General features: G+C 37.9%; 1 protein-coding gene across 4 annotated transcripts in view; it reads right to left on the bottom strand.

The window, feature by feature from the left end:
- The window catches only part of PTPRZ1 (protein tyrosine phosphatase receptor type Z1), a 183,631-nt gene that overhangs the window by 64,113 nt on the left and 102,056 nt on the right, over positions 1-17,462 (bottom strand). For all 4 annotated transcript variants that reach the window (XM_019452563.2, XM_019452564.2, XM_019452566.2 and 1 more), the window contains exons 7-8: positions 7,385-7,542; positions 7,082-7,232 (exon numbers count right to left, since the gene is read on the bottom strand). In XM_019452563.2, coding sequence (XP_019308108.2) covers positions 7,082-7,232; positions 7,385-7,542 — 309 coding nt within the window. The remainder of the gene's footprint in view (positions 1-7,081; positions 7,233-7,384; positions 7,543-17,462) is intronic.

Raw genomic sequence — 17,462 nt, 5'->3', positions numbered from 1 at the left:
TTTCTTATTGAAATGGACTTATCTTATTAGAAGAGCATATACTGCAAAAAGCACATTATCTGGATTGAAAATCAAGAATGGTTCTCCAGATCAACATATACTCAGACATCAGATATAAGCTACCAATTGATAAAATCATGACAATAAATAATTTCCTTGATTATGGGGAGTTCAGAACTAGATTGATGTCTCATTTTCTTCTTTAGGACTGAATCGTGTGTCTAGATTCCTTTCCAGAAGCTAAATGTGATGTGGGTCACAGTTACTGATTCTCTCAGGAATGCTGGCCAAGAAGGAGAAACTGGTTCCTGCAAACCCTTGGCCATGAGCCAAATCATGTGACAAATCTGGGGTCCATGTCAAGTCACACAGAATACAAGTAAGTGCTTCAGTACAAATGCAAGGTTGCTCATACATAAAGAATGAGGATGTAGTTTCCTTCATAAAGAAGCTGTAAGTGTTCTTCCTTAAAAACTTAAAAAAAAATTTTTTTTAATGTTTACTTATTTTTGAGACAGAGAGAGACAGGGTGTGAGCAGGAGAGGAGCAGAGAGAGGGAGACACAGAATCGGAAGCATGCTCCAGGCTCTGAGCTGTCAGCACAGAGCCCGACGTGGGACTCGAACTCATGAACTGAGAGATCATGACCTGAGCCAAAGTCGGACACTCAATAGACTGAACCACCCAGGCACCCCCAAAACTTATTTTTAACATTCAATTTTCATCTACTTGGTTCCAGGCACTCTGGACATCCAACTACAGACAGTGCTGTTCCTGCCTTTAGGAAGCTCGTTCCTATGCTAACTTCTAACCTTTAATTTCAGTAAGCTATTAAACATAATGGGTGCTTTGAGTTTCTACGTCCTATCCCCCATTGACAGAAGAATGCAAAATAAACTTGTAAAAAATATGCCATGTAGACCAAGTTAGCTTGTATTTTTCAAAATTACACGTTCTTCCCACTCAGAGTTGTAAAAGTTTCACAAAATTTTGGTTGATACAAAGTCATGTATTTTCTCATCACTTACATAGACTTATATGAAGAGTAAATACCTCATACAGAGGAATGCACATTACTTGCAGAGTGAGTACCAAAGAGTGAAGCAATGAGTATTAGAAGGAAAAAAAAAAGTGGAAAAAGAAAAGGGAAATAAACAAAGAAGGAGAAGTATAAATGACAACTCTGGCTGTGACCAGTCTCTCAGCTAAACACAAAAGCTGATGCGGATGGCTAAGGGAGACAGGAGTCTTTGCCGTTCTGTGCTTAGCTTGGAAGAAGGGCAGGTGCCCTGAGGGAGACCAGCCTTAGCTCCATGGATTACGAGTACAACCACGGATGCAGGTAAAAAGACAGAGTGGTGATTCTTGGGGAGTGGCAGAGAAAATGTCGCAATTACCTAAGATGTCACTAGACTTTACTGTTATTTCCCACGGAGTTGAAGTTTGGTGCAGTTTAACATGGCCCATGACAGAAATACTTTGTGATCCACACTGATGAATCTACCACATTCTTGTCTGAAGTTAATGAGCCTCACTTCAAAACATATTGAGACAGGTATTTTGATGACTTTGTTGTGAGGAGCTCGAAGATTTATAGACTTAGAAGACAACCAGTATTAAGGTCATCATTTCCCCTCAGAGGGCAGCAGATCTTAATAAAACAAATGTAAACATGCCCACAAATGTTAAAAATAGTAATTGGAAATTATCCCCCGCTGATTTGTACTTCTCAATGATTGCATCGCTTACTTTAGATAAGTGGCCAAAAGGAATCTTTCAGATTCTGCTTAATTCAGTCAGTCTTTTACAGGGACACGCTGTAACTCCATCAACCGTTCGATTTGTAATATATAACCTTCTAAGAAGTAAATAATCTTCAGGTCACGTTTCTGCATACAGTTGGAGTACAGTGTTAACGTACACATGCCCTTAATGAATGCTATTTAAAACTACTGACCTTCAAGAAGATGAGTCTAGTGATGTTTAATTCATCACATTTTCCAGGAAATTACAGAAAATTTCTCATAGCTCAAATGCAATATTAAGCTATAAGGACACTCCTTTCATGCAAACCTACCTTGAAAAGCATTTTATACTGTATTATTAAAGAAACTTTGCATTGAATATATTGCAAGGCCAGCAAATGAGATCTGAAGTGTATTTATGATTTTATTCAACAAAAGCCTTAAACATGGGAAACTTGAATAGCACCCCATACTTGTGATAGTTTGTCCTCACATGTATGTGCACATACACACAAGAGTGTGCACACACACACATTACAATAGTAGTAGCTTTCAGTCTGGGACACATTAAGTTCAAGAGACTGTATTTCTTTGCAAACATTAGCCCATTTAAACCTCACAACAAGGTGGCCCTTCTAACTCATGTTATAGGTGAAGTAACTTGACCATTTTCATATAACTAATAAGTACTGGCACTGAGGTTTAATACCAAAAGTCTATGGACTTTAAAGCCCAAGATTTTCCCCACTGTACTCCAGAACGCCCCTGCTTCTTAGTGGGAGAGTCCCACTGCTAGTGGGATAAGAAGGCAGCAAGAAAGCATCTGGTGTCTGGAAAGCATGGGATAAAGTTGAACTTCACCTACATTATACTTTTGCTGGGTTCATACAGTTATTCACACATATTCCTCATTATCTAAAAGACAGTTTTTACTAACTCCTTCAAGGTTCTATTAAATTCTGTGATTCTTAGAAGAGTCAGTGTCCATTCCATGATGCCAAAAAGAAATGCCTCTAATAAATGGCAACTCTACATAAAAATGCAAAACTAAAGGACTGAAGTTCTGGTAAACTATGCATTCATTCACAAACATTTATTGAGTTCCTGCTATGAATGCAAAAATGAATAACGCCTGATCTCTACCCTCAAGGAGTTTACATAGATATACAGACCTTATGTGATTTTTGCAATTGTTTGCAATGTTTTGTGCAAAATATATTTTTCTACAATGTGTTTACTGAAAACTGACAACTTCATGCCACCCTTTACTTCTGTCTTGGTCAAAAGGAGGATGCTAGATATTTATAGCACCAAAATATATAAATATAACCTGAGTGTCTGAAATTGAGGAACAGGTTTAGTAAGTTGTTATAAGTATACAGTGGAATACTACACAAAATTAAGAATGGTGCATTAATGATATATTTGTACCACTGAGTAAAATAAAATCAACAAACATATATGTAGTATAGTCTCCCTTTTGTGAGATATAATATACATTTAATTTAAGCCAAAAGCCTGGAGAGATATTCACCAAAGCCCTTATAGTGGTTATCCCTGGACTGTGACATTATATGGAAATTTATTTTTTTCATGTGTGCTTATCTGTGTTTTCTGCCTTTTTAATAATGTTCATGTAATATTGAACTTTTATTAAAAAATAAAAAATCTTCAGATTAAATTTAATAAAGATTAAATCCTGGATATAAATGTAATCCTCAATTTTTATTTTCAAATTCAGAAAGTTGAAGGGGGATAGTGTGTGTACTAAGAAGAAAACCAGGGCACCTGGGTGGCTCAGTCCATCAAGAATCTGACTCTTGATATCAGCCTAGGTCGTGATCTTGTAGTCATGAGATCAAGCTAAGCGGACCCTACTTGGGATTCTCTCTCTCTCTCTCTCTCTCTCTGCTCGCCCCCCCCCCCTTAAATACATAAGTAAACTTAAAAAAAGAAGAAGACCATCACAGGAATATGCACATGGCAAATGATAGTGTTTACCGAATGCAAAACATTCATGATGGAAAAATTAAGAATTTGATCACTCCAGTTTTTGAAAAAAGCCAATGCTATTTTTTTAACATTTTAATTTTTATTAATTTTTAATTTTTAATTTGAGAGAGGGAGAGGCAGAGAGACAAAGGAAGAGAGAGAATCTTAAGCAGGCTCCACACCCAGCTTGAGCCTGATGTGGGGCTTGATTCCATGACACTGGGATCATGACCTGAGCCAAAATCAACAGTCAGGTGCTCGACCACTTGAGCTACCCTGACGCCCCAACCCAATGCTATTTTTAAAAAAGTTTCATGTCATTAAGAATCAGTTTTTATTATAAAATTTCATCATAAATTATGTATGCAGAAATTATGTTCCCTTATAAAGCACAGCAGAACTGGAAAGCTTTAGAATGAGATATGTTCAAATACTGACTCCAGCCCTTTATGGTCCTGTGAACTTGGGCAAGCCACTTAACATCAGCTTCCCAAACTGTAAAATGAGAAAAAAAAAAAAAAGCCAACTTCATGATGGTGTTGGGAGGCTGAAATCAAATCCATATGGTTCAATGCCTGGTTGAACACACTGGTCCACACAGTACATGGTAGTTATTACTGTTTTTGTTATTCAAAACAAATAGCCTTTGTTTTAGCCTTCATCACTTAACTGTGAAATGAACAATATCTGACACTGAATTGGAACTACATTTGGTTTATACTTAAACAGGGCAAAAGGCACCCATCAAGCACAACCACTCTGTTTTTATTATATGAAAATGGATTCTTTCCATCATTCGGTATTTGGTGAATGAGAACTTTGCTTTAGCCCAGCAATGGAGGTAAAGACTTAGTTACTTCTTTCACGGGCTCAGAGTCCAATGGGGGAGATGAATAAGTAAACAGACAATGGTCATACTATGGCAACTACTGTGTACTTTGGATGCGCACAACACAGGAGCACTTGGGCATATGACACACCTCCAGATGAGCGTCATTGATTTTGTACTTTATGACTATGGCACCTTCACGAGTGCACAGTCCTATGCCAGGGCCACAGGCAGACTTGATGAGGATGGAGATAGAGGCAGGGATGGTTCCCCCGTGGATGCAAAGTCTGCTTGAGTCTTGAAGAATGAGGAAGAGAGAAACAAGTGAAACAGCAGGGAGGAACATGCCACGGCAAGGAAACAGCATGTAAAATGTAACCTCGGAGAACGTGGCCTTCCTTTCTTCAGGGGATGTAACCTAGGAGAACGTGGTCTTGCTTCTTCAGGGGATGTAACCTCAGAGAATGTGGTCTTGCTTCTTCAGGGGATGTAACCTAGGAGAATGTGGCCTTCCTTTCTTCAGGGGATGTAACCTAGGAGAATGTGGTCTTGCTTCTTCAGGGGATGTAACCTAGGAGAACATGGCCATCCTTTCTTCAGGGGATGTAACCTTGGAGAAAGTAGCCTTCCTTCTTCAGGGGATGTAACCTAGGAGAATGTGGTCTTGCTTCTTCAGGGGATGTAACCTAGGAGAACGTGGTCTTGTTTCTTCAGGGGATGTAACCTCAGAGAACGTGGCCTTCCTTTCTTCAGGGGATGTAACCTTGGAGAACGTAGCCTTCCTTCTTCAGGGGATGTAACCTAGGAGAATGTGGTCTTGCTTCTTCAGGGGCTGTAACCTAGGAGAACGTGGCCTTCCTTCTTCAGGGGATGTCCAAGAGTTCAGTATGAGAGAAGGAAGCTAGTGGCAGGGAGTAAACGCTAAGACTCATAAGTGCTAAACGGGACCTACCATGTAATGATGAATGGTTTCGATTTTATTCTAAAAGCAATGGAGAGCGACTGAAGAGTTTTAATAAAATACAACTGACAAAAGTACATAACAAAAAAAATCATATTTATTTAATTTGTTATGTGGTACATTATATTTTCTAAAAGGAGATGGTTAAATCTAGTTTTTTTTTTTTCCTAATCAATTGTCTATTATTTACCAGACAGAATGTTATAGTATTTAGTATTGCTGGTAGAAATGTAATGAGATTTCTTCCTTTGGGGGCAATTTAACTAGAAACTCATTGTCACGTTAAATGTAGCTATTCATCACTGTTGTCTTGGGCTCTATTTTGTTGTTGTTGTTAAAGGATAAGTAATTCTCACAAACGGTACATTAAAACATGTAATGTTTTTAAATAACATGCTTTTTTAATACTAATCTTCAAAAGAAGATGATTAGATTAATACTTTAGATGGCCAAAAATTCATTGTACAGCTGAAATCAAAGATGGCCATGTACTTGGAAATGTTTTAAGTCCCCAAAGCAAAGGCCACGTCACCTATTTCTTTCATTAACCAGTACACTATCAGTATAAACTGGAAAGGAAAAGTCAGTAGATGCATCTGATTATGTCCTCTGGACATTTTCAAAGGCTTCTGCCTGTTGTGTCAACTTCAAAAGACACAAAGGGCACTCTGGAGACTTTCCCCCTGGAGTCCTCTCCATTGCTTGGGTCGACAAACTTCTTTTCTCCCAAAGAAGGAAACCGGGGGGGAAAAACTCTCTTTGTATTCATTAATAATTCAGTGCATTTGCTTTCAATCCCTACTTCATGCTATGCTCTTGCCTTGGAGCTGCCAACACAGACGTGAGCACCTTAAAACCCAAATCACGCACCAAGACTCCACTCAAATGTCATTCCCTTGCAGAGGCTCTTGACTACCCCAACTAGAAGTGATCTCCTCAAGCTCTGCACACCACGGCTTCTTAATCATTCATTTCCTAGAGCTCTTAGCACAGGCAAACACCATGAAGTGAATTTGGAAGTGTGTATGTGGCTTTGCTATCTATTACCATGCGTTTTAAAAAAATCACTTTCGTTATTGAATCTCAGTTTTTCTCATCTGCAAAATGGGGTTATTCATGTGGGGAGGAACAGCTATTTTTTTTTTAATTTTTTTTTCTTTTTTCAACGTTTTTTATTTATTTTTGGGACAGAGAGAGACAGAGCATGAACGGGGGAGGGGCAGAGAGAGAGGGAGACACAGAATCGGAAACAGCCTCCAGGCTCCGAGCCATCAGCCCAGAGCCTGACGCGGGGCTCGAACTCACAGACCGCGAGATCGTGACCTGGCTGAAGTTGGACGCTTAACCGACTGCGCCACCCAGGCGCCCTTAAATGCTATTTTATAAATGTGGTAATTGAGATTCAGAGAAGTTAAACAGCTTATCTAAAGTGACAAAGCTAATAATCAAATATTTCTAAATATCTAAGTCTTGTATATTTTCCATTATTCCACAATTACCCCCTACAACATAAAATCTGTAAAAGTAGTAGAAAAATTGTATTTCAATACATACCTGTTTCATGAATCTCTTCCTTTCCAGTGTATGAGGAAAACACCTGCCTAGAGAATTTGTATTGTTGTTCTCGAAAATTATTTTGTAAGTAGTCCATCAGCATGACATAGCCAGACTGTTGCATTGTAAGAACTTCACAAAAAACAGCCAACTGGGGAAAAGATCATTTAACATATAATTTAACATATCTGATTCAAAGGCGTCTGTAAATGCTTTAAAATAGATATTCAGTAGTAAAGCTTAGAAACTAATTATTTTTAAATTGCTTTGAATGATTGCATTTGTTTGAATTTCCAAGATTACCTGGCTTTCAGAGATGCTAACTGTATCTTTAAAAATAATCCAGTCAACAGTGTCTGTGCAGGGAGGAGATGTCAATGAGCCATTGTAAGTGTAATATTTGTCAGTTGAGTTTGGCAGAAGGTTCAGCAATATGAAGGGATCTAATGCAGACTGTTTCCCTACAAAGTAACAACATATATCTCAGTTGGGATCTCAACACTGGAACTCAGCGGTTCAAAGCTTCTATGAAACAGAGACATATGGTTTGTTACAAATTTAATCAGAAATGAAATTTTAAGAATATTTTAGGTATATTTCAAAAATGGTGATAAAACCAACATATTCTGAATTTCCTTACATACACAACTACATAGGTTATACTAGTAAGATCCTGGAGAGATTATTTTACATATGAAAGATATTCAGAAATCATATAACCATCTTAACAGATACAGTAAAATCACTTGAGAAGACTTAATACCAGTTTGCGAAAAACAACAAAACCTTATTCTAGCGAAGATTATCTTCCAAAGCCTATAACAAACATTGTATTTAAGGATGACCGATTGGGAAAGCTTTCCCCTAGAGATAAAGAATGAGACAAAAACATCCTGCTATCACCACTTCTGATTAACACTGAATTGGAGGACTGGGCCAGTGCAATAAAGAAAAAAGTCATAAAGATTGGATATGAAGAAATGATACCGTCATATTTTGCAAATGCATGATTGTACATGTATGATATTGAATTTACAAACTATCAGAATTAGTAAATGCATTTAGTAAAGTCACTGCACATAAGACCCATATACAAAAATTAATTATATTGCTATGTACCAGTACGAAACAATAGAAAATGCAATTTAAAACAATATAACTCATAATAACAACACAATATCAAATACAGATAAATCTAACAAATGATGTGAACAACATCTATATTAAAAATTATAAAACTTTCTTGAGAGAATTAGGTAAAAATTAAAATTATGGGAAATTAAAATTATGGGAAATACCAAGTTCATGGGTTGGAAGAGTTAGTATTGTGCAGGTGCTGACTGCCCCCAAATTGATTTATGGAGTCAAATAATCTTATCAAAACCCCAGAGGCTTTTATACACATGTGTTTTATACAGCATGTGTTTACTGACATGCTGATTTAAAAATTTAAATGGAAATGAAAAGTTAAAACAATCTTGAACAATAACAGCTACTGTACGACTTTCATTACCAGGTAGGAAAACCGATTATATAAAACTATAGAAGTCATGATAGTGAAATATGCATGCAAAGACAGACAAAGGGAACAGTGAAAGAGAAAGGAGAACTCAGATCCATACATATATAGTCACTTTATGTATGTCATGTTTTTTCTTTAGGACAGGAAAAATTACTATGTAGTTGGAATGGACTGCCTTTGCAGTAAAGAGTGCTGTATCACTTGGATATCCTTACGGAAAAAAGTGAATCATGATTCCCTACTTCACATCTTAAGCACATGAGTTCTAAATAGATCTAGTAGATCTAGATTTAGTGGATCCAAATGTGAACAGGAGAGTAAAACTTTTAGAGGAAAACAGAAAATTCACTTTATAACCTTAAGGTAGGCTGAGATTTCTGAAATGGCACACAAAAATTGTTAATTATAAAGGGAAAAATGATAAATTTTAGTACATGATAATTAAGATCTATTTATCAATATTTACCTATTTATCAATAGTCACTATTAAGGGAATAAATGGTAAGAACAAAGGGTGGAAAGTATATTTTACATATATGTTGTGTGTGTGTATGTGTGTGTATATTATACCTTTTATCCAGAATAGAGAATTCCTTTAAAAATTTAGTAGAGCTTTCCTAAGAGGCATATCTGGCCTTGCAACTCTCAAACAATCCAATTATATCTGTCTCCATGAATGACCCCATTTTTGCTTTTGGACCTTTCCAACAGCACTTATCAACAGCCATTTAGCCTTTAGTGTACCTGCCCTCACTCATACAGGCAGCAATCTGCTTATCAGCAAGATCTGTGTCTAACTCATTTACCCATCCTAACTATCTAGCTCAATGCATGCCTGTCCTCTGTTCTTTCTAGTAGACTTATGTCACTAAGAAGTAGCCCCCGAGACCTATTTAATCTATTCTTAGTGAGATAGCACAGTGTAGAGCGGTAGTTTTGTCAGACGAGGTAGTTAGACAGACATGACAGGAAGGGGAAGTAGGAGGATGACGATGGGAAATTGCCAGAAACCACATGTCTCCACCCAGAGTCCACCCCATCTCCCTCAGACCAAGCCCTTGTGTGGTACACCACAGACCCATAAGCAGGAGATATGGGCTACAGGGACTGCCTTAACTTTGGAACATGTGCACTTAAGAAAGACTGTGTCACGACAAGCCTGAGAAACCAAGATGGCAGAACAGCATGGAAGTTTTTTGTGTGTCTCGCGCCCATGAAATACAGCCAGACCAACACTAAACCATCCTGTACACCTAGAAAACTGATCTGAGGATTAACACAACAATCTGCACAACCTGAACCACAGAACTCAACAGGTATGTGGCACAGAGAGGTGAACTTGGGGAGAGAGAAGCTGCAGCAGGCAGGGAGCCACTTTTGCAGGTGGAGAGAGGATGGAGATGGGGGGAGAATACTGGAAAAGCACCTCTCCCCAAAGGCAGCTGCAGAGAAAGTGGAAAAGTGGAAATAGCTACAGGGACTAAACTAAAAAGGGAGAAAGGAGAAAGGAGAGGGTTTAAATTCCATTAAGACTGTAAACAAGGGGAGCACAGAGTCTGCAGCTCTGCAGCTTGATACCTGGAGATGCTCTGCTGGGAAGGGCAAATCCCCAGGAGTGGAGTGGGGTCCGGGAGGTTCTTGGGCCACACAGGGAAAAGCAATTCCACTGCTGGAAGAACATTTGGTAGAGACTGTTGAGGCCACCTGGTCCCAGCAGAGCCCAGAGAACGGTCACATTCGCTGGTGCTGGAACAAGGTCCTTAAGGGTGAAGCCTGGTGTCAGATGTGTGTTGTGATTTTCCATAATTCCTGAAATGTTGCTGCTACACTATCTCTCAAACTTTTTCTGGGGCGGGCTGGCACCTGGCTGCAGTCTCTGGGCTTCGGCAGCAGCACAGTAATGCAAACTTTCCTGGGTGTGGCTGGCATTCGGCCATTGCTCAGTGAGACCCCCCCCTGCAGAAGGGCAGAAAGGGTCAAAGCCACAGTCCTTCAGAAGTAAGGGGCGGTGGAAAACAGCCGCATCTGAGACAAAACTCAGGAGAGAGGTACTTCCTGGTGCTTGGCCACAGACAATGAAAAAGCGGGGAGTGGACAAAAGCTGAAGACAGAGGACGGGTTAGCAATTGATGATCCGGGAGAACAGAGTTCCAAAACTAGAGACTGGGTAGCTGGGTGACGCCATTTTCACCGCTCCCGCGCATGCACATATGCACCTATGAGCACCACAACACAACACCCCAGTAGGCTAGCAGCACCATCTAGTGGAGAATGGAGCCGTTACACAAAGCCCCGCCCAACTGGGCCAACCTCACTCTTCAAGAACACAAGTCTCACCCCCTGCTTAGTTTATAGACTAGAAAGCACTTCATAGTCTGACTTCTAGGGGAAAACAAAGTAATTTCAGTCCTATTTCAATCTGTTAGCAGGTCCATCTATTCAATTTTCTTTCTTTTTTTTCTCTTTTTCACTTCTTTTCTTTTTCTTGAATACAGAAAGAAAAAATTCATTTTTATTTTTAATTTTTATTAAAAATATTTTTCTTTAATTTTTATTACTTATTACTTATTTAATTACTTATTTAATTTTTTACTTTTGTGTAACTTTTCAAATTCAATTTTACTTGCATCATTTTATTTTAGTCTACTTCAGTATGTTAATTTTTTCAAATTTTCAAACGATTTCCTTTTTTTTTCTTTTCTTTTTTCTCTTTTTAGTTTCTTTTCTTGTTCTTGAATACAGAGGGAGAAAAACTTCATTTTTCTTTTCAATTTCTATTAAAAATGTTTTTCTTTAATTTTTATTTTTACTATATTTTTTACTTCTATGTAAACTTTTCCAAATTCTATTTTATTCCCATTGTTTTATTTTAGTCTACTACAGTGTATTCACTTTTTCAAATTTTCAAATGATTTCTTTTTTTTTTCCTCTTTTTTTGTTTTCTTTTCTTCTTCAATACAGAAAGAGAAAAAATTCATTTTTATTTTTAATTTTTATTTAAAGCTTTTAAATTTTTTTCTACTATATTCTTCAGTTTCACGTAATTTTTTTCAAATTGTATTTTACTCCCATCATTTCATTTTAGTCTACTTCAGTGTATTCAATTTTTCAGATTCTCAAAAGATTTCCTTCCCCCCCCCCGCCTTTTTTCTCTAATCTATCAAACCACTTTCAACATCCAGACCAAAACACACTCAGGATCTAGCATCATTTATTCATTTTTTTGTGTGTGTGTTTTCAATTTTTAAATTTTAATATTTTTTTAATTTTAATTCTTTAAATTTTAATTTTTCTACCTCATTAATTCTTTTTCTCCCTTCAAAATGACAAAATGAAGGAATTCACCTCCAAAGAAACAGCATGAAGAAACAACAGCCAGGGATTTAACCAACACAGATACAAGCAAGATGTCTGAACCAGAATTTAGAATCACGATAAAAAGAATACTAGAGGCAGTCGAAAATAGATTAGAATCCCTTTCTGCGGAGATAAAAGAAGTAAAAACTAGTCAGGATGAAAAAAAAAATGCTATCACTGAGCTGCAATCATGGATGGATGCCGTGGCGGCAAGGATGGATGAGGCAGAACAGAGAATCAGCGACATAGAGGACAAACTTATGGAGAATAATGAAGCAGAAAAAGAGGGAGATTAAGGCAAAAGAGCAGAGTCTAAGAATTAGAGAAATCAGTGACTCATTAAAAGGAAACAACATCAGAATCATAGGGGTCCCAGAAGAGGAAGGAAGAGAAATGGGGGTAGAAGGGTTATGTGAGCAAATCATAGCGGAAAACTTTCCTAACCTGGAGAAAGACACAGACATCAAAATACAGGAAGCACAGAGGATCCCCATTAGATTCAACAAAAACCGACCATCAACAAGGCATATCATAATCAAATTCACAAAATACGCAAGCAAGGAGAGAATCATGAAAGCAGCAAGGGAAAAAAAGTCGCTAACCTACAAGAGAAGACATATCAGGCTTGCAGCAGACCTATTCACAAAAACTTGCCAGGCCAGAAAGGAGTGGCAGGATATATCCAGTGTGCTGAATCAGAAAAATATGCAGCCAAGAATTCTTTATCCAGCAAAGCTGTCTTCAAAATAGAAGGAGAGATAAAAAGTTTCCCAGACAAACAAAAATTAAAGGAGTTGGTGACCACTAAACCACTAACATGCTAGAAATGTTAAGGGGTACTCTCTGAGGGGAGAAAAGATGAAAAAAAAAAATAATGTGTATATATATACCAAAAGCAACAAAAGATTAGAAAGGACCAGAAAACACCACCAGAAACTCCAACTCTACAAGCATCATAATGGCAATAAATTCATTATCTTTCAGTACTCACTCTAAACATCAATGGACTCAATACTCCAATCAAAAGACATAGGGTAACAGAATGGAAAAGAAGACAAGATCCATCTATATGCTGTTTATAAGAGACCCACTTTAGACCTAAAGACACCTTCAGACTGAAAATAAGGGGATGGAGAACCATCTATCATGCTAATGGTCAACAAAAGAAAGTCAGAGTAGCCATACTTATATCAGACAATCTAGACTTTAAAATAAAGACTGTATCAAGAGATGCAGAAAGGCATTATATCATAATCAAGGGGTCTATCCACCAAGAAGACCTAACAATTGCAAACATTTATGTGCCAAATGAGAGAGCACTAAATATATAAAATCAATTACTCACAAACATAAACTCATCAATAGTAATACTATAATAGTAGGAGACTTCAACACCCCACTCACAGCAATGGACAGATCATCTAATCAAAAAACCAACAAGGAAACAATGGCTTTGAATGACACACTGGACCAGATGGACTTGACAGATATATTCATAACATTTCATCCTAAAGCAGCAGAATATACATTCTTCTCCAGTGCACACGGAACATTCTCCAGAATAGACCACATACTGGGACACAAAAAGATCGAGATCATACCATGCATATTTGCAAACCAAACATACTCAAAATCAACTACAAGAAAAAAATTTGGAAAGGTAACAAATACTTGGAGACCGAAGAACATCCTACTAAAGAATGAATGGGCTAACAAAGAAGTTAAAGAGGAAATTAAAAAGTATATGGAAGTCAATGAAAATGATAACACCACAGCCAAAAACCTCTGGGATGCAGCAAAGGCAGTCATAAGAGGAAAGTATATAGCATCCAGGCCTTCCTGAAGAAGGAAGAAAGATCTCACATACACAACCTAACCTTCCACCTTAAGAAGCTGTAAAAAGAACAGCAAATAAAACCCCAAACCAGCAGAAGAAAGAAAATAACAAAGATTAGCACAGAAACTAATGCTATGGAAACCAAAAAAAACAGTAGAACAGATCAATGAAACCGGAAGCTGGTTCTTTGATATAACTAACAAAATTGATAAACCACTAACCAGTTTGATCAAACAGAAAAAGGAAAGAACCCAAATAAATAAAATCAAGAATGAAAGAGGAGAGATCACAACCAACACAGCAGAAACACAAACAATAATAAGAGAATATTATGAGCAATTATATGTCAATAAAATGGGCAATCTGGAAGAAATGGACAAATTCCTAGAAACACATACACTACCAAAACTGAAACAGGAAGAAACAGAAAATTTTAACAGACCCATAACCACTAAGGAAATCGAATTAGTAATCAAAAATCTCCCAAAAAACAAGAGTCCAGGGCCAGATGGCTTTCCAGGGGAAGTCTACCAAACATTTAAGGAAGAGTTAGCACCTATTCTCTTGAAATTGTTCCAAAAAATAGAAATGGAAGGAAAACTTCCAAACTCTTTCTATGAAGCCAGCATTACCTTGATTCCAAGCCAGACAGAGATCCTACTAAAAAGGAGAATTATAGACCAAATTCCCTGATGAACATGGATGCAAAAATCCTTAACAAGAAATTAGCCAACTGGATCCAACAATACATTAAAAAAAATTATTCACCACTACCAAGTGGGATTTATACCTAGGATGCAGGGCTGGTTCAATATCTGCAAAACAGTTAACATGATTCATCACATCAGTAAAAGAAAGGACAAGAACCATATGATCCTCTCAATAGATGCAGAGAAAGCATTTGACAAAATACAGCATCCTTTCTTGATAAAAACCCTCAAGAAAGTAGGGACAGAAGGAGCATACCTCGAGATCATAAAAGCCATATATGAACGACCCAACGCTAATATCCTCAATGGGAAAAAACTGACAGCTTTGCCCCTAAGGTCAGGAACAAGACAGGGATGTCCACTCTCACCACTATCATTCAACATAGTATTAGAAGTCTTAGCCTCTGCACTCAGACAACACAAAGAAATAAAAGGCATCCAAATCAGCCAGGAGGAGGTCAAATTTTCACTCTTCGCAGATGACATGATACTCTCTATGTGGAAAACCCAAAAGATTCCACCAAAAACTGCTATAATTGATTCATGACTTCAGCAAAGTTGCGGGATATAAAATCAACACACAGAAATCGGTTGCATTCCTATACACCAACAATGAAGTGACAGAAAGAGAAATCAAGGAATCGATCCCATTTACAGTTGCACCAAAACCCATAAAATACCCAGGAATAAATCTAACCAAAGAGGTGAAAAATCTATACACTGAAAACTATAGAAAGTTTATGAAAGAAACTGAAGAAGACACAAAAAAATGGAAAAAGATTCCATGCTCCTGGATAGGAAGAACAAATATTGTTAAAATGTCGATATTACCCAAAGCAATCCACATATTCAATGCAATCCCTATCAAAATTAACACGACCATTCTTCACACAGCTAGAACAAATAATCCTAAAATTTGTATGGAACCAGAAAAGACCCCGAATAGCCAAAGCAATCTTGAAAAAGAAAACCAAAGCAGGAGGCATCACAATCCTGGACTTCAAGCTATGCTACAAAGTTGTAATCATCAAGATAGTATGGTACTGGCACAAGAACAGACACTCAGATCAATGGAACAGAATAGAGAACCCAGAAATGGACCCACAAATGTATGGCCAACTCATCTTTGACAAAGCAGGAAAGAACATCCAATGGAATAAAGACAGTCTCTTCAGCAAGTGGTGCTGGGAAAACTGGACAGCGACATGCAAAAAACTGAACCTGCACCACTTTCTTACACTGTACACAAAAATAAACTCAAAATGGATGAAAGACCTCAATGTAAGACAGGAAGCCATCAAAATCCTCGAGGAGAAAGCAGGAAAAAACCTCTCTGACCTTGGCTGCAACAACTTCTTATTCAACACGTCTCCGGACGCAAGGGAAACAAAAGCAAAAATGAACTACTGGGACCTCATCAAAATAAAAAGCTTCTGCACAGCGAAGGAAACAATCAGCAAAACTAAAAGGCAACCGACAGAATGGGAGGAGATATTCGCAAACAATATATCAGATAAAGGGTTAGTATCCAAAATCTATAAAGAACTGATCAAACTGAACACCCAAAAAACAAATAATCCAGTGAAGAAATGGGCAAAAGACATGAAGAGACACTTCTCCAGAGAAGACATCCAGATGACCAACTGACACATGAAAGAATGCTCAACATCACTCATCATCAGGGAAATACAAATCAATACCACAATAAGATACCACCTCACACCTGTCAGAATGGCTAACATTAACAACTCAGCAACAACAGATGTTCGCGAGGATGCAGAGAAAGAGGATCTCTTTGCGTTGTTGGTGGCAATGCAAGCTGGTACAGCCACTCTGGAAAACAGTATGGAGGTTCCTCAAAAAACTAAAAATATAACTACTCTATGACCCAGCAATTGCACTACTGGGCATTTATCCACAGGATACAGGTATGCTGTTTCAAAGAGACACATGCACCCCCCCATGTTTATAGCAGCACTATCAACAATAGCCAAAGTATGGAAAAAGCCCAGATGTCCATCGATGGATGAATGGAAAAGGAGGTGTGGTATATATATACAATGGAGTATTACTCGGCAATCAAAAAGAACGAAATCTTGCCATTTGCAACTACGTGGATGGAACTGGAGAGTGTTATGTTAAGTGAAATGAGTCAGTCAGAGAAAGACAAAAAATCCTATGACTTCACTCATATGAGGACTTTAAGAGACAAAACAGATGAACATAAGGGAAGGAAAACAAAAATAATATAAAAACAGGGAGGGGGACAAAATATAAGAGACTCATAAATATGGAGAACAAACTGAGGGTTATGGGGGGGAGGTTGTGGGAGGGGGGATGGGCTAAATGGGTACGGGGTATTAAGGAATCTACTCCTGAAATCATTGTTGCACTCTATGCTAATTTGGATGTAAATTTTAAAAAACAAAAAAAAAAATTAAAAAAAACAAAAAGACTGTGTCACTAGCAGCCTTGAGGCTATTATAATATCATAAAAGCCATATATGAACGTAAACGCCATATACGAATTAAAATATCATTAGCATTGCGGTCAGGGCCCGCCCCCCAAGGGGTTGCACTTAGGCCCTCCTGGGAAAATGACTAGGACAAACTTGCAGCAAAAGTTGGAGGGGAGGAAACCAAGGCAGTTCCAAGGGTGGAGTGAGAATGAGGAGATGGGAGGGAGGGGAACAAATAACTCCTCATAAAGGAACACAATGAGGAACTCGGCGCTTTGCCACCTATCCTTGGGTCAGCCTGCTCCTCTGTCACTGGAGTGTACTATCACTTTTTGCTAAAAGAAAAAAAAAAGCCTTTGCAACATTAACTCTCTATCAGGTCTTTCAACTGAATTCTTTGAGAAGACAAGAACTGAGGAATTCCATAATCTAGGGCCTGGTAGTAGTTTCACCCCTTATTTGAATAATCTGGGGAGCTTTAAAAAAAATAGCAGTA

Source organism: Panthera pardus, unplaced genomic scaffold, assembly GCF_024362965.1.
Source record: "Panthera pardus isolate Hobbes unplaced genomic scaffold, ASM2436296v1 HiC_scaffold_8, whole genome shotgun sequence".
Taxonomy (NCBI): domain Eukaryota; kingdom Metazoa; phylum Chordata; class Mammalia; order Carnivora; family Felidae; genus Panthera; species Panthera pardus.
This window is presented reverse-complemented; position numbering and strand designations above follow the sequence as displayed.